This window comes from Amphibalanus amphitrite, unplaced genomic scaffold (assembly GCF_019059575.1).
Source record: "Amphibalanus amphitrite isolate SeventyFive unplaced genomic scaffold, NRLGWU_Aamphi_draft 000620F_arrow, whole genome shotgun sequence".
Classification (NCBI taxonomy): Eukaryota; Metazoa; Arthropoda; class Thecostraca; order Balanomorpha; family Balanidae; genus Amphibalanus; species Amphibalanus amphitrite.
In genome coordinates, this window is record NW_024882114.1 from 241,087 (window position 1) to 261,321 (window position 20,235).

Genomic DNA, 20,235 nt, shown 5'->3' on the forward strand with positions numbered 1-20,235 from the left:
GATACAGCTCCATTTGGAAGCAACGGTGCGCTGCACACTGCACGGTGGTACAGGTCAGCCATCTGGATGATCACAATCCAGCACGTGGCGCCACCGCGTCAACAGCTGTGCTCGCAGCTGAACAACAGTGAATACTGAACAGCTAGTCAAAGGCCTGCACTTATCCCTGTTGGCAGTTTGCCTGCTACACTAATGCCTCCTCCAGGCATTCCAAGTAGCCGCATACGACAGACTTTCACTAATACCAGACTTTATTTTGAATGCGGCGATTCAAGGCGGCGCCAAGGCCCTCTGTAGGTACAGCCAATCGAGTGTGTTCAGGCATAGTATTGTTACGGTAACGTCTCTCTGGGATGTTATTGCCAGTGCCGAGATTGGAGTTGTGCGCTCGCCCGTCGGTTGGCGCCGCGGCAGTCTCGTCCTGCTAACAATAATTTACTACGCGGCGCAGACGGGCGGCGGCGGCGCCGGGCCTGCCTCGGGGCACCGTCGGGTCATCACAGCAGTCACACGCGCCGCGCACGGCGTTACGCAGCCGTCACGGAGTACGGGTGCGGCAGATTCGCGTCACAGGTCGAGTCCACACAGTCGGCAGCCGGCGGGCGTACCTACAATTTACAAACGGCGTCCCTCCCGCCGACCGGGCACTGGACTCTGTACAGCCCGCCTGGCCACTGCAGACAGCCGAGCGCGGCCACGGAGGGGATCCCACGACACGAGTCTGTTCGGCCGTCCCAGCGGGGCACCTGGCCAGTGGAAAACACGCACACGGTAAAAGACACACCACTCCGCTAAAAGAGCGCCGACGACGCTTCGTTCACGCCTCACCAGTTCACAGTTCACACGATATCCGCACACAATGGCCATTTGCGCGCGAAATAAAACGCAGACACTCGCACAGTATCGTATGCGGAGCAGCGCCGGAAGTCTTGCGCGCAATCCAACGCACTGCGCATTGAGTACACCGTATTCGATCGTGCGCCGGGTGCCGGGGCCGGCAGTCGCCTCCACTTGAGCTACATTTGCGCTAACGTCGTCTTCACGATACACTCTCGGCGACAAAGTGTAAAAGACGACCACGCTGTCAAGACGGGACGAATAAGTACGACACACCGGGCCTTTCAGTTTACTTCACAACCCACACGCTCGTCGCACGGGATCGGAGAGGCCGGACGTCGGTCGGACAACTGGAGGAGTAGCTCGGCTGAGGCGGTCGGCGCGCCCGCCGCCGGCTGACTAGACGCTGCCTGCGGCGGCGGCGGCGGCGGCAGGGGGCAGGGGGCGGCCGGCCCTCAGTCAATGTCGCTGTCGTCGTCGTCCAGGTCGCTTTCGGACGAGTCTCGCGACCCGTAGCGGCGAGCGCGCGAGGCGGCCACCGCCGCCAGGTCGGCGGCCGTGCGCTCCTTGCGGAACTCGTTCACCAGGGGGAAGATGTGCTCGATGGCGCGCTGAACGGCCGCCACCGACGGCGCTGGAGGCAGAGACCGGGGGGGGGGGGTCAGGTCAGGTCAGCAGGTGGTGGACGGGGTCAAATCGTCAGCTGACGTGTGTGAGTGGTGTGCGTGTGTGTGTGGGGGGGGGGGAGGGGGCAAGCAATAGTTGATAACATGAGCTGCATGATCCAGCTAGTCCCAGTATGGTCAAGTCAATGGTCCTGGCTCATGGCATACAATAGAATCGTTTTGTGTTTAGCATAGTGCAGTCGTAGCACAACACGCTAATTATGCATCCTGTCAGAATGGCATGGGGGAATGGCACCATGTGACGACGAGAGCTCTCGTCTATTCAATAACAAAAAAGCACACGACTCGGAGCAGTGTACTCCGATCAAAAAGAAAAATACCGCTGGAATAAATTTTTATGAATCGCTCCTAAACGGAACAAAAACAATGGCCTGACTTCGTACCGCTCAACTCGTCTCTGTTAACACATCTCAGGAATGGCGATAACAGTGGAAAAAGGCGGTTCAGAGTTCCACACATATTTTCGACAGAATCACAAATATCTCTAAGTCAACACACGTGACTGGACTTGGCACCGCTGCACCGACCCCAGAACTCACGAGTCACTCCCGGCATCACATGCCATGCCGAGTCGTCTCCGGGACACTCTCCCTGTCGCTGAGGGCTAGGCCACACTGGCGAAAAGTACCGCTATACGGCGGTGCTCGCGTGAGCCGGCGGCGGCGGCTCTGAGGGGCGCGCCGCCGCCGCCGGCGCCGCGGGGTGACTGCACCCGTTCTCGGCACCGCTGCCGGGGCGGCCCTCAGCGCCGCGAGATAGCCGTACCGGTGGCCCGGCTGCAGACAGCGCCAGCGGTGGCGGCGCGGGCAATGATATACACACACCTGGCGGCGCGCTGCACGGGCCACTGACCCTGGCCGGCTGAGGACGCCGCTCAGAGGCAGACGGAGGACCGGCGGCCGAACGACGGCGGCGCTCCGTGACGGGTGCCGTGACAAGCAATAGTGAGGGGTTTATAGCAGCGCTAGCTCCGATGGTGTACCTTTGGGCAGCAGTTGGGTTAACTTGGTACGTACGCTGGGAGCTCGTCTATGCATACGCTGATGACTGAAAACTGAACAGCCGCCCTTGGCACATGCGTTCCATGAACAGTAGGTCGTTGATAGATCATATCAACAGCAGTGCATCCGTACGTACTGCGTAGCATACACTTCAGTCGCCGTCAAGTACCGATCGGTGCGACAATCCACGGCACGCAACGCAACGCAAGTACGCGTTCCTGTCCCCAACAAACGTTTTTGACAGGGGTGCACAGGGTCCGTCGAGCTCACAGTCAGCCTTCACACAATTCCTCCGTAAATCGTCATCTCCTCTCTGAGGACCAAGACCGTTCTCCGACCGTTCCGTTTCTCTGTGACTGATCTCACTACCCTCACATATCCTGATATCCTGACAAGGCCGACGTACCGACTGCCATCGCCTGTCTGCCTGTCTCCGGCAGATCAAATACCAAACTAAGGCTGGTTCCCGAAAGGCTGACGGAGGCGCGGCCGACGGACATACCACCACAAACAGTGCAAACAAACAAATGGTGACGTCATCGAGCGTGCTGCAGCGATGCCGTCCGGAAAGTCGATGAGCGAAGAAGCAGACAAGAGCCACTCCCTAATCTGTATACGGCATGAGTTTGACATACGCGACAGGCTAGCAGTGGTATAATTCATGATCGTGGCATTTGTGTTGACACTTTGCTCGACACAGCATGAGTGCTGCGTGCATGAGTTATGGTTCACACCTCACACTCTATTACGTAAGTGTTCGATTTCCAATTGCGGTGCTGATTTCCCAAACGTGCCAGTCTGGCCGCAGCGGCTCAATGCACGCGAGGGTGTCGCGTAAAATATGCATCCGTCGTGCGAGTCGTAATTGGTATGAAACTCCGGTGTCACGGTGACAATTAGCTATTGTCCGCCACCACACTGACCGCGCCGAAGAGATCCGGTCAGTCACGATGACTCGATTTCGTGATTATGTCCCGTGCACGGCTATATTTCGTGTTTAAACACCGAGTGTCAGGACAGCTCCGGTCTCAACAATTGGTATGTGATCTATCAGGGCAGGCTAATTGGTGACCAGGCAGGAGGCGATGCATATCATTCGGCCATGAAAGTGTCGGCAGCCTGACCCTTGATCTATCACATATCATTCCACAATGACTTGGCATTACCTGAATCGGTCATGACTAATGATCTTCACCGTTATAAAGTGAGCGATTAACATAGCTCTTGAGCTCGGCATTAGAGTAGAGTTTGTTGGCACTATTCGAGGCAGTGAAAGGCTGGCACTGTGCTACTAAGGCCAGCTTACCTGTGAATCGAATTTCGAGCGCTCGTTTTTGGTCATCTAGCCTCTGAATGGGTTACCTCTCCTGTGACTGTGACAGCCGACTGTGAATTGTATTTAGTGTGACCGTGGGTGTCGAGACTGAGACGTGAGTGTTCTCGCCTGTGATATTTATCTCAGCCATGACAGTGCGAGTCGGTACTTGAGCCACTTACCACACCCCAACTGTGAGAGCCGTCTATGATGATACACTTCCACTGGGACTGTGAGAGCTGTCTCAGTTTTCTCACCTGTGACTGTGAGAGCCGTCTGTGACTTTTCTCACCTGTGACAGTGATACTGCCGGTGGAGAACACCTTGAGCGTCGCCTTGAACTCCTTGATTCGGAATGTGACGCCCGGGTGCAGCTCCGGCTCATAGCTGCCGACACGGATCGGCCGCTTGTGTCAGACGGAAGACGTGACACGAGGATGGAACCGGCCCGGCGGACCGGCCGGGAGGGAGGGAGAGGGGGAGGAAGGGAGGGAGGGAGGGTGAGGGAGGAAGGGAGGAAGGAGCGGCACGGCGGGTGGGATAGAGACGGGGGCGAGGATAGGGGGAAGATAGGGGACTGAAAACGAGGATGGAGGTGAACGGAATCGGAGAGTAGGATTGGACGAAGGCCTGAATAGATAGGAGAAATAGTGCATGATTGGCGGATAGACGCGGATTAGATGGAAGATGATATGGGAAATACGCCGAGAAGGGAAATGTGATGGGGAAGAGACAGTAAGATACATCAGAAAACAACGAAAAACAATGCTACACAGCGTGACAAAATGCAACCGGATCAAAGAAAGCACGGACAGAACAGGTAGATCAGCCCGGCTGGACAAGACGGGAAGTGAAAACGAAAACAGGAGCGGGGCGACGTGCCGTGGCACAGCCGGTCCACAAACACCGGGACGACACGGCGGCTTATATAACCGACACGGAACGGCCTGCCGGGAGCACCATCCGTGACATCGACCGCCGACCCAAAGGTCACACACACACACACACACACTCGGGACCGTCACGCCTACTCCCCCCGTCACGCCTACAAGTCCAGACATGCTATTGGTCTGCCGTCAACTCCGTGCTCCGGGCTGCGCCACTCCCAGACCACGCCCGCCGACCCGGCCCCGGCGCCACCGCACGCGCCGATAGCGCCGGGAGGGCAACTGGAAATGGCCAAGGCCCTAGAAATGGCCGCAGTCGACACGGTGCGGAGCGGGAGGGGAGGGGTGTTGGAGGGTATCAGCTGACTGGCCGCCGGCCAACAGTCCCGCGCCGCCGCACTGGGAGGGGGGGGGGGGTGCACACTGCACAGTGCAGACGGCCCACAGTGCGGGGGTTACCAGCCGACCGGCGCGGCAGACGCCACGGATGACACTCCTGCTCCGGGCCATATACGGCTGGAGATGGCTTTGCTAGCAACTAGTGAACCCGAGAGTGCGAGCTTAGCTGCTCGCAATTACGTGCTTAGAATGCAAGCCGATTTAACGCAGCCCGCTCACGTTCGGTGCTTCGGAGTGATCCCGTAGCAACAAACAGATAACTAAATATTCAACAAGATTTTAGCATAAAATGATCGTAAGCGACTGTCAGCTGTTGAGGAGGGTGCCGCGTGGCATGCTAACTCCGCGTCTGTCGCAATATACAGCGCTCGATTGTGCAATAGTCTCTGTTGTCCGTCAGCTGGGCAGACAGAGTTCCACGCCCGCGTCCCTCCCCGCCGGCTGGTTTCACTGCTGGTCGGCGTTCCGACTCCGCCGGAGCGACCCTGACCGAGCGGGCGCATTGTCAGACGGGAATGACGGATGGCGGGCGCTTGTTACCAGAGTTTGGCAAATGACTGACCCGCAGAGACGGACGGAAACTGGAAAAGAGTTCCGGTTTTGGTGTAATACGATACTTGCAATAAGCGTTTCTGGGAATGGACAGAAGGGAAGGGAGGGACGTGGAGAGTGAAACGGACATCTGTTCGAGAGAATCACGATACAGTTTTCGTAGGTAGTGTATTCGCAGGACGTTGTGAAGGTCTGTGATTGGCCGAATCAAAAAATTGTCGTCACTTCCGCCTCAGTCACCTCAACGAGGTCGTGATGATACGAGGGAAAGGTGTCCGACCCGTGACAGCCCGTGGCTAGGTCAACACTTCCCCGTTCTCAGTGCTCCTCAGAGGGTAGACCAGAACATGCTGCTACCTCTCGCTCCCCGCTGAGGGCTCACAGTCCGACACAAACCCAGTGACCCATGGATCGAGTCTGACGTGCACCCTGCGGCCGGTGTTGACACGTTCGAGCAAACAGCGAGACAGGAATTCCCCGAAAGGCGAACGTGATAGACGTCCGTGATCCACATAAAACACGACATGCTGTCACGGAAGACATGACAAAAAGTCACAAAGCACATGACAAGACTGACCGAGTGGCCAGCTGAATCCCAGTTCGATTCACATCCCTCATTCCCTCCCCTCCTTCACCACCGCACACACCCCTCCCCGTACCTCCCCTCTCTCACCCCCACCACCCACTCACCAGGTTGTTCTATATACCCCGTCCCCCGCACCCACTCACCAGGCCAGCCGGGGATACTTCTGCGAAAAGTCGGCAATCTTGATGGCAAACGGCATAGTGCACGTGCCCAGCACATTGACCACTCGGAAGTTGCAGAAGCGCGTCTGGTAGTTGAGCCGCTTCTGGAGGTAGCGCGCCACCCGCCGGGCGGCCACCTTGGCGGCTGGCTCGGACGTGAGTCCCGTGCAGGTGATTTTACCCGATGACCACATCGAGGCGGTGGTGTACGGCTTGCGCAGCTTCATCGTTACCATCTGCAGGAGAGAAGGAGAGGGTTACTCAGTGGGTAGTCGAACACTGTTGGGTCTCCCAAAAACACTGTCTCATGTTGCTAAACAAACAGGAAGAGGCAACTCATAAAAACCGTTTAAACCCGGCACCCGTTCGGGCCGGGTGTGTCTGGAAATGCAGCCAATGTGTGAGCCCGGCACGGGGAGGAAAACCACGACCGGGACAAGAGGCAGGTGGCAGAGAGCGGTATTTCCATACTATACCTACAGAGTGCGGTACCCGGACTCCGATAACAACGGCCATTGGTACATATATTGGAAAGAATGGTACTAGATGGGTAATATCAATGGCAGCATTACTGATGTTAATGACTCCTCTTCTGTGTAAGACACGACAGAACCTTCAAAAAGAAACAACTCAACATTTCATAGGAAGGTGGAGGAAACATCTTATTGATTCTCATTATAAATTCAGAAGCGAGTAAATATTCAATGTTGCTGAGGTAATTGCGGAAGTTGCTGGAGTGCGCCAAAAGCTCAAAACTCCCGGCTTCATCACCAGTTCAACTTACAGAGGTCACTAAACCGTAAATTCCGCCTAACAAAAGTAATGAACCCGAAAGCGCACAGCCATCGACCTCTGCAATATAAATACGGACACTGTACGGGTACTAACTTATCGTGGCGCATGTCCAGCACACCTGATCCAATAAGACAAAGTCAAAGTTAATCTGCGATCACGTCAAAGGAGATTGTATCAATCATGACCATCAATCAATACGGAAACATACAAAACGACGTGATTTGTTGCCTCATGTGATCCCAGTGACCATCTCGGATCCAATTATCAAATCCTACTCCAGCTCATTTGTTTTTAACAGTCATCAAGTCTGGATAGGAGTTCACGTCTGATACGTCGCGGAAGTCCATTGATAATTATTACAAAATCACTGCCCACACTGAAATAGACATGTCTTATCAACTAAAGTAGACCTGTCATAGACCCATCTTACAAGCTTATAGTCGTCAACTTCTGATCGTTTTTAGACCGCGAAGTGCGATAACCAAGAAGTCTGATATGAAGCATGTATGAACGAATAATTCGTCCTATACTTCTGACCATTAGCACTAGTTTCCCCAGTGGCTTCATTACGAGGTCACGATTCATCAATTCTTTTATATGTCGCGTCGGGTACAGTTGCTACCGACACCGACTAATGCCATCTGTTTTTAGAACATTACTTATGTAATCGGAGATCCGTTGGCAAGGCGCGGCGAAACGGAGTGCACTGATGCAAACTGCACAGTATAGTCGGCACTAATCGTCGATACCTCACGGGTGCTAGCTGACGGCAGTGGCGACTAGCGTGGGGTGGTTTTCCGATTCTGACTTAAAGTCTCCGTGCTACCCACCGCATAACAAGGAATCGCCCCGTTTTCTCAGTACGTCGGCTACCTGCGGCTGCAGCAGCAGTCCACCGCCCGACGCGCCGCACGCCTATCGCCACCCCTCCTCAGACAACCGCATCCACTCAGTTATTGAGCCGCGTGTTCGCCCATCCAGCCAATGGGCTCGTAGAAGTTCGATATGTATGGGACACTCAACCCGCTTCCGTGACGACTTCAAACTCATCCGCGTTTCTCATAGGCGGGACACGCACGCTCAACATGTAACGTTCTCCTATGGACGGGACACCAACCCACTACCGTACGAATCGCAGTATCACATCGAAAGCCATGCAAAAGACACTCTCACTCAGTGGCGCGGGAACCGGGGGGGCTAGCGGGGGCTGAGCCCCCCCAGCTTTTCGGCTGGGGGGGGGGGGGGGCTCGTAATGTATTTGAGCCCCCCCCCCCCCCAGCTGGAGGAATCGAAATCGGAAATCTACCAACATAATTTCATAGATTCATACGTAGGCGCGGGAACCAGGGGAGGGGGCAGTGGGGGAAGCTCGCCCCCACAACTCTGCGGCCGTGGGGGCGGTGCCCCACAACGTTTCATGAGGCCAGGAACCGTTGGGCAGCTTGTCCTCCCCAAATTAGGGGTTGTAGGTCACAAAGGAAGAAAGCATGTAAGTGAAAAATCCACCTATTTCACTGGCTCGGCAACTCATTTGGCAGATTAAAACCTTTACTCCAGGTTGTCAAAACGGTAGTTTCTTCACTCAGCTGAGACGGAATACCTACCTCACTTTTTGAAAATATTTTCGTGTGTTTTTTTTTGTTGAAAAGGCCAAGGTCTGAAAAATAAGTGGCCTAAAACCGGTGAGAAAACTAGATTTGGGGGTACCCTAGGTTGATTTCTATTATGGTTCAGCCCCCCCAGTCTGGAAGAAGTTCCCGCGCCACTGCTCTCACTCCATTCATTTACACGCGTAACACTCACCCCGTTTTCGCGTCGGTATTCGACGTTGTCGCCGTTCATGGCGATGTAGCGCAGGTCGAGGTGACACCGCACACTGAAGCTGCACACCACATTGTTGATGGTGATGTCCACCTCCTCCTCCACGGGCGCTTCCTCTGCCTCGCCCGCGGCGGCGGCGCCGGATTTGTGGTCCGCCGCCTGCTGTGTGTCCGAGCTCAGCTGCTGAGCGGCGGCGGTATCACAGCCGAGCGCCGCGCCGGCCGCCTTTCCCGGCACCGCGGAGCAGTTGGTGGCACTGCCATTGGTCATCACATTGCCAGACGCCAGTGGCTGCACTAGAGCCATCAGCCGGGCGTCTTCCTGCAACATGAGAAATGATGGCAGTTAAAGTGAAGTCAGTGCCTTCAATGATCCCCAAATATCAGGTATCAGGTATCAGGTATCAGTTTAGAAGAAATACAGCAGAAACTAAGAATTAATATTTAAGGCATGAGTCCTATGAACCCCAGCTATTTTATTGACTGTCAATCTGCCAAACGGTGTGATTATATGTCTCTTTTTCCTGAGGTCCTACCCTATAATGCAAGACAATGGAACCTGACCCTGGTGATGACACTTAGTGAAAAAATAGTAAATGAGACATGGTGAAGGCTCACTTTGCTTATCCCACTTCAATCTTCAGACTGCCATAAAACAAATGACTTCAGAAGAATCTTAGTCAGCAGGCATGAGCAATAATTGGCTTCTATGGTATAATGGTGGTTAAGTTAGTTGATAAAATGCCTCAGTATTTTACGCTCATTAATTGAGCATGTGAAGACCAGTGACACAGCTATCATCAAGCAACTATCACTTGGGTATTCTTTTACAATGAGGCCCTTGACCTGCCTACAGGGCACTTCCATTATACAAATAAATCAAGCTAAGTCTTTACAAACATATGCCATCTCAGCAACATTGTGATATGATGCACAATCTCATACATTGAAAATGACTCAAACAAACTATGGAAATGTTCAAAAGGTATCAAACCAAAATGTGCATAGGCAGCTTGTTTGACTAGACAATACACACATACAAAAAAAAATGAAGTAAGGTACAAATTGAAAAAAAAAACATTCAGATAGGTTAAGCCTGCAACAAGCAACTCCCTAGACCTAGGAGTTTGGAAAAGACTTCAGCAGCAAATGAATGTGATAAGAAAATAAGGGGCAACTCATGCCCTGTAGGCAGCTGTCAAGGGCCTCATGGCCTCATTGTAAAAGAATACCCAAGTGATAGTTGCTTGATGATAGCTTGCTCTGAACTAGAAGCCATTCTGATGAATGTGCCACTGCCCTGGGAATGACAACCCTTATTCCTCAGGTCATAATTGCAAAATCATGAGCCTTCCAGACTGCAAGGCAAGGTAATTGCAATGAGGGCTTGCTTGTAATCACTCAAATGATTGCAAGGGCTTGCAATGAGCGCTTGTCAGCCAGTGCCTTGAGGAGCCACGAAGATTTCCTCTGCTGCAATCTATCTGGATGTTGCCAGGCCAGTGTAATAGACAATTACTTATTCCGCATAACGATGCAGATAATTGATGGATGGAACTAGGCAGACTGAATGGTTCAACACTATTTTCTTATCCAGTTCTTAAGATATGGAGGATGTTAATGCAGGTATCACAGTAAAATATGGATGCGTAAAATGTAGGCTGTAAAAATGTCAATGTTGCAACTTCCACACGATAAATCAAATCAAATCATAGAAAATGCAATCCATGACAATTGACAATCAATGACATGAGGCCGTTTTCAAGACTCTAGTTAACACTGTTGTTCAGGAACAAACTGAAAAAAATATCACAAAACAGTGAAAAAATTCATTGCAATGGCTTATAGAAATGAACAAACAGATTTAGTAGGTACACCGCATGGCGCATACAATCATGCACAGAACAAAGATTGAGATCACCAATGAACAAGTTTTTTTCACAATTAGCTGCTTAAAGTATGCCCAAGAATCACCTTTGATGGTTCCTGATTAAGCTTTCAAGAGATCCAGCGGCTTGAAACGTTTATAGCAATTTTCTTGCCAAAACAGCCCACGCGTGCCAAGTCCAAAAGGCTCGGTTACGACACGCCAACCATCATCTCTCATCGCCGCGATGCCACTGATTATTCCTCCCCCATTTATGGTTTGCAGCTGAAAATGGACTCTTCCAAACATTTTTCTGGCTTTTGATTGGTTGATAAAACGGATAAAACAAGAATATTTAGGTTTTATCAAATCTTAGGATAAAATGTCATCAATTGTTAGCTAAAATGAGAAACCTATTTAAAGCATTGATTCACAAAAGACAGAATATCACAAAATATAGAATTTATGTAAAAACCTGATTAGTAGGATAACTAGAGTATTTTAAACACTAAAATTTGTACTAGAATGCCACCTAAATTTTGATGAATTTTATGACAAAATTTACTTTCAAAGAAAAAGTCATTTGCTGTAATTTCTAAAGAACTTACTCTGAAATAAATTCAATGTAATTCAGCCAAAAAGGTCACTAAGATAAACCCGGTTTACATAGCATATTTGACGAGGCTCTAGCTCGTTAATTTGGCGATAATTTCGATGCAGTGGTCTTCAAATATTTAGAGGGGATCATTTTGTAAATTGTTCAGCACCATTGGCATATTTTGCAACATCACGGACGGAGATATAAGCTTGCAACAAACCCTATGTAAACGCGTCTATAGACAGGGCTGACGGTTGTAATTGAAGATAGATTTGAGACTAGATTCTGGATGCTATCTGGCAGCACAGCTGACCTCAACGAGATCCGGCAACGCCCTGTGTGTACGTTGGAAGAGGCGAAATTTTTCAAGATAAATGCCGGATAAACCCTAAAGGAAACGTCGCGTCTTGCACGGTAATCATGCGTTTATTTTTACATTTTTCTCTGTTGCCCTTACCGTGATACGATTGTTATATGCTTGTGTATTCCGGCGCCGAAGCTCTGAATCCTGCAGTCTCATTCACTGTTATTATTTTCATATATTCATTATTTTGAAGGCACTAGAAACGTGTTATATTAATATAAGTTGATGAACCGAATCATTTTATTTTTAATCAGGTAATTTCATGCCTCGTTCAATTTTAATTGAACGAGGCATGAAATTTTCGGGAGAGGTAACCCACGGTTCCAGTACACGCTTCTGGGGGAGCCACTCTCAGCGGTGACAGAAGAGAAAGACTTGGGCATCTTCATCGACGAGGAATTGAAGTTCAAGAAGCATGCTGCTGTTGCCATCAGCAAGGCCAACCAGATTCTGGCAGTCATCCGACGCTCCTTTGAGCTACTCAACTCCGAGACTCTCCCAGTCCTCTAGGCTCTACAAGACCCTGGTCCGACCTCACCTAGAGTATGGCAACATCATCTGGGGCCCCTTCAACAAAGAAGATCAACGACTGGTGGAGAGAGTCCAGCGCAGAGCCACGCGACTTGTCACTGAAATCCGGCATCTCCCGTATCAGGAGCGGCTGCGCAGGCTACGGCTGCCGTCCTTGCTTTACAGAAGACGCAGAGGAGACGTCATCATGCTCTACATGCTCATGACTGGTCTTCTGAACCTGAAGAAAGAAGACTTCTTCCAGGCTGCTCCATCAGCAAGCACAAGAGGTCATACGATGAAGGTGGCCAAACCAAGAGCTCTGACTAGAGTAGGAAGAAACCACTGGAGGGTACGTGCGGTCAACGACTGGAACTCGCTGCCGGCTGAAGTGGTTCTCGCACCGACCCTGAATGGGTTCAAGAACCTCCTTGACAGACACTGGTCGAGTCGTATGTACGATATCCCTACCATAAACTGAGTTTGAGCAAAGAGTACCGCATGAGCTCGACGAGATCGGGTCCAATAGGCCTCTGGCCTCCAATAGTCCCGCCAACATTAAGGTAAGGTAAGGTAAGGTAATTGTCAATACCCAGGCTGCAAAGGCATAGCGGCATTGCAGTGTAAGACAAGCCGCACCAGTTAGGGTGACAAACCTGAAGCAGTCTACACTATCAGGCATAAGCGTTGGAAATTTGCACCACTATTTCTTACCAAAAATGTAGCTTTTTGCATGTTTAATGTTAAAACTGGTCAAAACTTCATCTAAAGGCTGTTTGTTATTCCCTAACTGACATCTCAGTCTCCGCTGTAATTTAATTGGTAAATATTTACTTTAGGTCCGCAATATTATTTTAACAAGAAAAAATGCACATTCTTACACTATTTGATGTCCTGAATTCAGATATGATGCTTAAATGCATCAAAAAATGTAAAATAAGATACTAAAACTCCAGCACATTACACCGCACTGCTGCACAATACACACTGAAGCAAGCACGCTTCCGCGACAAAAACGAAACATACAACGCTGCCCTATAAAAGAAAAAAATGATGCGGATATTCATTAGTTTTCGACGTTATGAAAATGACGTCATAATACCAAAGCACAAGAAAAACGGTGAATAAAAAAGAGAAAATATTTAGCAAAGGTAATAGAGCATGAGAAAATGATCAGAACATAACCAAACCTTACCTAACCTGACCTACTGATGTTTGCCTACTGGGGGAAAAGGAAAAAGTGACTTGCATGAATAGATTGCAAGCAATGGTAAGTCAAATATTTTTAGGTTAAGTGGTTATGCATCAGGCTTCAGGCCTTCGGCCTGAAGCCAGATACACAACCACTTAACCTAAAAATATTTGACTTACCATTGCCTGTAATCTCTCCTAAGGCATTGCCTTCGGCACTGCACCGCTCCGCCTCGATTATTTTGACGTCACTTTCCTTACAATTTATTATCATCCGTAATTTCTCTCAACCTTGGTTGGACCATTTGTAGCGGGTGCGCCGCGCAGACACGTGCAGTTCCGTACAGTTCAGTTCCGTGCAGTTCCATGGCTGGTCGGAGGTGGGGCCGTTGGTGGTGATACTGGTGATACTAGTGTACTGGTGCTTTTAAATTGGTTTCTAGAAGGAATAATTATCATAAATGAAATCAGGAGGTCTTAGAGTATCGTGTGAATGACTTTTATTTATCCCTCTGTTTTGCGGACCTAAAGTAAATAAATACCATTTAATCATGCTCTTATTTTTTCAGGGGCATTTTTTTATATTTTTTTTATTTTCAGGGGCAGCACCACATCTTTTTCCTGGGGGTAGGGAGGGTGGTTGATGATTCGCCTCATTCTCAAATGAGATGTTTGAATTTTGAAAACTGATCCAATTTAAGATCGGGGCAAATATATACTACAGTCTTGACATGCTGACATTGTATTACAGATCCGATCCTGCATAAGCAGTCAGTCTTTGTAGCTTGTAGTAACTATTGTGCTTTTGTTTCAGCCTGAGCCGGCCTCTCAGCCATGCAGACCATCAAATGCGTGGTTGTGGGCGATGGCGCGGTGGGAAAGACTTGTCTCCTCATCTCGTACACCACAAACAGGTTTCCCTCGGAATATGTGCCCACAGTAAGTGCAGCTCAGAGCTCCCCTATTGGACTTGGTAATGCTCCTGATTGGACTTACTGGATGAGGTGTTTGTGTAACTCTACAATAAGCAGTGATTTGAATAGCTTGATAATTAATTTTCCATCATTAATGATAAACTGATTATAAAGAGAGTAGTTAGCCAATGCTGATGTCCTTGTTCGAATGGTTTTTCTCTCAATTGTGAGTCAGATGTAGGGACTAGAGTTCTGCGGTTTCCCACTACATACTAATCTACTCTCCCCCATGTACTGAATTATCAATTAGTCCATTGTGTTGTGACTTTGCCAGCTGTTCATCTCACTGTTCTCACCCCTGCCCTCCCTCACCTGTCTCCAGGTGTTTGACAACTACGCTGTGACGGTGATGATTGGCGGCGAGCCGTACACGCTCGGTCTGTTCGACACGGCCGGTCAGGAGGACTACGACCGCCTGCGGCCGCTCTCCTACCCCCAGACGGACGTCTTCCTCGTCTGCTACTCGGTCGTGTCGCCCTCCTCCTTCGAGAACGTCAAGGAGAAGGTGGGTGATGAGAGGGGAAGGATTGCCAATGAAAGAGGGAGGACATTTAGACAGACATGTCCCAGACATAAGGTTTTTTAACGTGAGTTTGGTGTTGAAGAGATTGTGGATGATGTTTATCGTCGATTCGTCAGTTGGCAACGGTAGTTTTTTTTTACTATGCCCATCATAGTGGTTAGCTTCTCACATATCTGGCTAACAGTAACTAAGCGTCCCTTTCTTGCTGTTTCGTCAGTGGGTGCCCGAGATCACGCACCACTGTCAGAAGACGCCGTTCCTGCTCGTCGGCACCCAGATCGACCTGCGAGACGACGCCGCCACCAACGAGAAGCTCGCCAAAAACAAACAGCGGCCCATCTCACTCGAGTACGGCGAGAAGCTGGCCAGGGAGCTGCGAGCCGTCAAATACGTCGAATGCTCGGCACTCACACAGGTTAGAATTGACTTTCTCTTTTAGAGCGTTGAGTTGAAATAGGGTCCTTATTTCTGAGTAGAGAGGAATGCAGTAGTGATTTTCGGTGGTAGGAGTTTTCGACTCGAGCGGATGTTTGGTTGACCTTGAGGTTGATACTGCTACGCTGCTGCAGGAGCGATAAGGAAGTTTGTGCCCCTGGGCCTGCGCCATAGCATGACATTAAACAGCGCTGCATTATCTTGCATCATGAACTAAAGAGCGATTGTCCGTGGAATGACAACACGCAGCATTCTAAACTCAAGTAGCTCGCGGCTCCGATTAGGTAGATTTGGTTGTTGCTGCGAGATGTAATATTCTGAACATGCATAATGAGATGAATTCATCATCCATTACTTTGGTTGGCATTGCTGGTAGTTTTGAAGCCTTTCAGTAGACAAAGCAGCGTGTAAATCCGTCGATGTGTGCACTGTTCTCGTTCAGTGAGTAATTGCGTGACGTGGCCGCACGACAAGGACAACCATTACGTAAACAAAAGCCGCAGCTGCAGCCCGTTCTGTTTGCAAACCAGTCGGGGATATCCGCTGACTATCGCGTGCATGGCGACTATGCACCGATTGTGAAGTGTTACCACAATTGAAAATGTAGCGTCGATGTGTCAAATGAACGCCGTCTTCAGGCACCGCAAGGAAAATATGAGTAGTACTTACATTCGATGTTATTTTAAAGTCAGGTGCTGGTTTGATAGGTAACAGGCTTCTTGATTCGGTGATTTGTTGGCTAGGTCATCTCAAATTGTTCGTTTCTGACCGCAGGACCCTTACCGCCTTTTCCCGCCTCTGTTTGTCCCTGACCGTCTATTCCTGCCTCTGACCGCCGTCTCTTACCATCCATTCTCGCCCCCAAACACCGTCTCTAACCGCATATTCGCCTATATATAACCGCCGTCTCCGTCGCCTCGCAGAAGGGTCTGAAGAACGTTTTCGACGAGGCGATACTGGCGGCGCTGGAGCCGCCGGAACCACCCAAAAAGAAACGCTGCAGCATTTTGTAATTGTGAGTACTGCCGACAGCGGGATCTCGAACACGGCCCAGGGTATTCCGCGGCCGAAATGTGAAGGTCGATGGGCGGTCTGACATTCTCAGAACCCGCTCTGGTCCGAGTATTGAGCCAGGGATTCCCCGAGCTCCGCACCGCGCGGCTGCTCTGTAACGATCGCCCTGTTCGTTTGCCCTGTGTGCGGCCTTCGATCGGGCCTGGTGGTGTCACTGTTGCCATGGCAACGAGCCTGTCGGCTGTCTTGATTATGCAGACTCACGGAACCGAGATAAAAGAATTGCACATTTTGGTAGTAATAAGCAGCTGCATTTCATCATTAATGCTCAAGCTCATGGTTCGACACTAGGGTGGCACTAAAACGGGGCTAAAATTTTGTTTTGAGAATTTTCAACGGGACTGGCAGCCAATCTGTTCTACCACCCGAGAAAACGTTGTGTGTAAAATATTTTTGGAAAATATGTTTATTTAGAGGTAGCTCAACCAGGTCAAAGTTCGCATTTTTGTGAAAAACATAACTTTGCCGAAATTTTAATTTCCACGTGTATTTCTGATGTTCACAATGACATTGGACGTTGCCAAGACTTAATCGAAACGTTTCAGCACCTAAAGCTCAGATATATAGGTACATATGAGGTACATAATTCTTTTGAAGGTATGCATAACTTACTGCATAACTCCATGAAAAGAGAAAGCGGTATCATCCGTAATCAGCCAACACTTGTACACATCATTCGTCGGCTAGTCTTGCCTACTTAGAAGTTACGATCGCCTTGCGTATGTCAGAATGCTTGCGTCTTTGCTCCTCGACGACCTACAAGAGAGGAGCTGCTGTCAGTCTTTATCCTTCGTTGGGGTCAGATCGATTTCCTAGCCATCAACAAAATGCCTCGTTCCGCGAAGTCGTAGAGGCGTGAAGAGACCTCATGTAGCGCATGGCGGCGTTGTAGAATGGCTTGACCTCCCAAAGAATCGGATCCTTCAAGAGAAAGTCGGTGTCCATATACCGAGGATGCTGAAGAAGCTTGTGAAGCCAGTTGTGGTATGACGAAGTCTGCCGTGGACTTGCTAGAGACTGAAGCTATAGTAAGTTCAACGTGGGCTCGACGGGGGGAGGGGTCCTCGGGCCTCTCTTTCTCTCGTAACGGTGCAGCCATCTCACGTCTAGTGGCAGCGATCGTAATCTCCTTCATTAGAAGTTGAGGGCGACCAGCCTCTCATTTAGATACCAGAGGTGACGGCTGAAGGCAATGGCTGTCGCCTTGGACACCAATTCGAACACCAATTCGTCCAATTCGTACTCCAGGAGGGACTTGAGGAAGTCGAGATCTTGCGCTGGTGCAGACGCCAGAAGCGGTGCACTGAATCGAGCCGAAAACTACGTTGTTACCACAAAGGTCACGATTCGCTGGCGGCTGGAGGCTCTTATTCTTAGACGTAGTGAGCCGGTATTGTGCTCGGAAGAGGTAAAGCTTCATAGCGTAAATGGTATTGGTCAACCAGCACACAAGGAGCATATCGGGGCGAGCGATCTTCATACCTCGTTTCGGAGCACCACCGAGGACAGTGATGGCCAGCTCCAGCATCTCACGGTTGTCACGTGCGTGCTGGCAGTCAAGGATATATGACCGAACTGTGCAAGAGCATCACGCGGGTTGCGGAGGTGGGACATGTCACAGTTTTTGAAGGTTTATGGCTCCGTTTCATCTAGACGCCCACTTTTTATGGAAGCGCTTAAACAAAACAACGTCCGGGCCGCTGGACGGGCCGAGACAGGCTGGAAATGTCTTTATAGAACAAACTCGTAAATGTCGTGGCAAGTCAGGTGGAGCAAGTCCTGCTCGAGCCGCTGCTCGATGATCGTGCAGGCTCCTGCATTGAGGCCGGTGTTCGATGAACTTGTGTCAAAACTGAGCGCTTTCAGTTTTCACTCAATCCTTCAACTCTCACTCATCGAGAAATTCTAGAACAGCGTTTGCTGCGGCCTGTCAATTTGAGCCTGGCTAGCGAAAAATGTTCTGAAATAGCTAAGCAAAACACAACTTATCTTTTCACGTGCACGTCTTCTCCCTGACATCACGAAGACACGGAGACCTGCCCTGTGGCCGTACACTGACAATGTCCCCCTGCGCATTAGTGACCGGAGATACATGAGCAGAGTAAATGCGTATTACAAACGGATCGCAATATTCAGCGAAGAAAAACCATTCTTGATGCGCATTTATTTGCCCATGTAACCCCGGTAAGTGCAAGCAGTCTCGTGACCCTTCCCAACCATCGTAATACGAGAGAAGAGCTGAAGTTGCACGCCTGGCAGCGGGCTACCGTCACCGAACAAAATAAGCTAAACTACGCTGAACGGCCATTGGTTGAATCACGCATTGCGTCACAGCGCGTTTGCGGCGAGAAACACTGTGGTTATGAAACAAATAGGAAGGCATCTATCATTCATTTAAACGTGTTACAGCTCAAATATGACAATGCTTGGTAAGGCGCGACACACATCTGAATCCCCGTTCACAATATACGTTTTGTATGGTTTTGTCAATATGTACCAAGTATGACCCCATTGAGCTACCTCTAAATATAAATATTTTTTGATAAAATTTCATACAGATCATTTTTTGGTGAGGTAGAACAATATGGCTACCCGTCCCGGTCGAAATTAAAAAAGTCGAAATTAAGTGCCACCCTATTCGACACTCTAGGTCGATTCTGGATTGTGTTTTCATGCTTGCCTTGCGATTTCTAGGCTTGCTGTGACGTTTATGACCTGACCGATGGTCCGTTTCCATTCCAGCTATCGCCCGGTCGCAGCACCTGGCAATAAGCACGGTCTGGACCGCGCTCACATGAGCGCGGTCCGGAGCCGGTCCAGAGTCCGGCGCTCCAGGACAGCGAGGATCCGGAGGATCCGGAGGGACACGGGCAGGTCCGCTGAGGAGCTAGTGTCGAACTGTCAGTGGGTCAGGGTCCACTAGACCCACTCCAGGCACCAAGGGGAGGGCGCACAGGAGGTACGGACTCGAACTCCAGCCGGGAGTGTTGGCCAGCCGCCACCCGATGGGTGGCAGCCCGTAGTCTTTTCGGGCACACGGGAGTCTGGTATTCGCTTCCATCCGACTGTGCAGACTGAGTGGAGCGAGCGAGGCTCAGCGGTCGTCTACCGCGCTCGACTGGCGAGGTGATGAGACTATTTATACGACGTTCCGAGGCGACAGGAACGGCTGGTCGAGGCCGATAAGAGGCCGCTGGCTGCTGGAGAGAGTGAGAAAACTGAGAGATATGAGCCCGAGAGAAGGAAAGAGCGAGAACGAGAGAGAACGAGTGCGTGTCGCTGTGTATGATGTGTCGCCGCGCCGCTATGGCCAGAGCTGCCTAGATCTATCGCTCACACACCCCGCGGCACAGGGCGGCAATACCAAATTATCGTGTATTTACCTTGAGTGACTGGCAAATCGTGCGTGAGGAGAGGAAGGTGCCGTATTATTTACGTACTAACCAGGCGGACGACGCTCCGCCGAGCGGTCACCGCGCCCAGAGGAGAACCTGTTTTCGTAACATTGTGTATGATACCGCGGGAGAGAGAGCGAAGAAATGTGTCCTGTCCAGATTTATAAGTAATTGATTAAAATAAAGCTACCACAATTCCGAATTCATTGTTTAAATTTGAATAGGCTCTTTGGCTTGGTAATCGGGCAACATCAGTGGTCGGCAG

At 50.3% G+C, this 20,235-nt stretch overlaps 2 protein-coding genes across 6 annotated transcripts; one reads left to right on the top strand and one right to left on the bottom strand.

Moving 5' to 3' along the window:
- Nucleotides 1–237: 237 nt before the first annotated feature.
- LOC122363443 (TATA box-binding protein-like 1) lies at nucleotides 238–13,595 on the bottom strand. 2 transcript variants are annotated; one of them, XM_043332718.1, is made up of 5 exons: nucleotides 13,260–13,595; nucleotides 9,023–9,361; nucleotides 6,407–6,660; nucleotides 4,132–4,226; nucleotides 238–1,471 (listed from the first exon to the last, which is right to left on the bottom strand). In XM_043332718.1, the coding sequence occupies exons 1-5, from the start codon at nucleotides 13,299–13,301 to the stop codon at nucleotides 1,293–1,295; spliced, it is 909 nt and encodes a 302-aa protein (XP_043188653.1). In that variant the 5' UTR covers nucleotides 13,302–13,595; the 3' UTR covers nucleotides 238–1,292. The 2 variants fall into 2 exon arrangements, with proteins under 2 accessions (XP_043188653.1, XP_043188650.1); XM_043332715.1 differs by lacking the exon at nucleotides 13,260–13,595 and adding an exon at nucleotides 11,014–11,382.
- On the top strand, nucleotides 11,484–20,172 carry LOC122363444 (cdc42 homolog). Of its 4 annotated transcripts, XM_043332720.1 has the most exons (7): nucleotides 12,018–12,029; nucleotides 14,238–14,239; nucleotides 14,384–14,508; nucleotides 14,866–15,048; nucleotides 15,284–15,481; nucleotides 16,425–16,516; nucleotides 19,318–20,172. In XM_043332720.1, the coding sequence occupies exons 3-6, from the start codon at nucleotides 14,404–14,406 to the stop codon at nucleotides 16,512–16,514; spliced, it is 576 nt and encodes a 191-aa protein (XP_043188655.1). In that variant the 5' UTR covers nucleotides 12,018–12,029; nucleotides 14,238–14,239; nucleotides 14,384–14,403; the 3' UTR covers nucleotides 16,515–16,516; nucleotides 19,318–20,172. The 4 variants fall into 4 exon arrangements, with proteins under 4 accessions (XP_043188654.1, XP_043188655.1, XP_043188656.1 ...); XM_043332719.1 differs by lacking the exons at nucleotides 12,018–12,029; nucleotides 14,238–14,239 and adding an exon at nucleotides 11,484–11,918; XM_043332721.1 differs by lacking the exons at nucleotides 12,018–12,029; nucleotides 14,238–14,239 and adding an exon at nucleotides 13,892–13,910.
- Nucleotides 20,173–20,235: the final 63 nt, after the last annotated feature.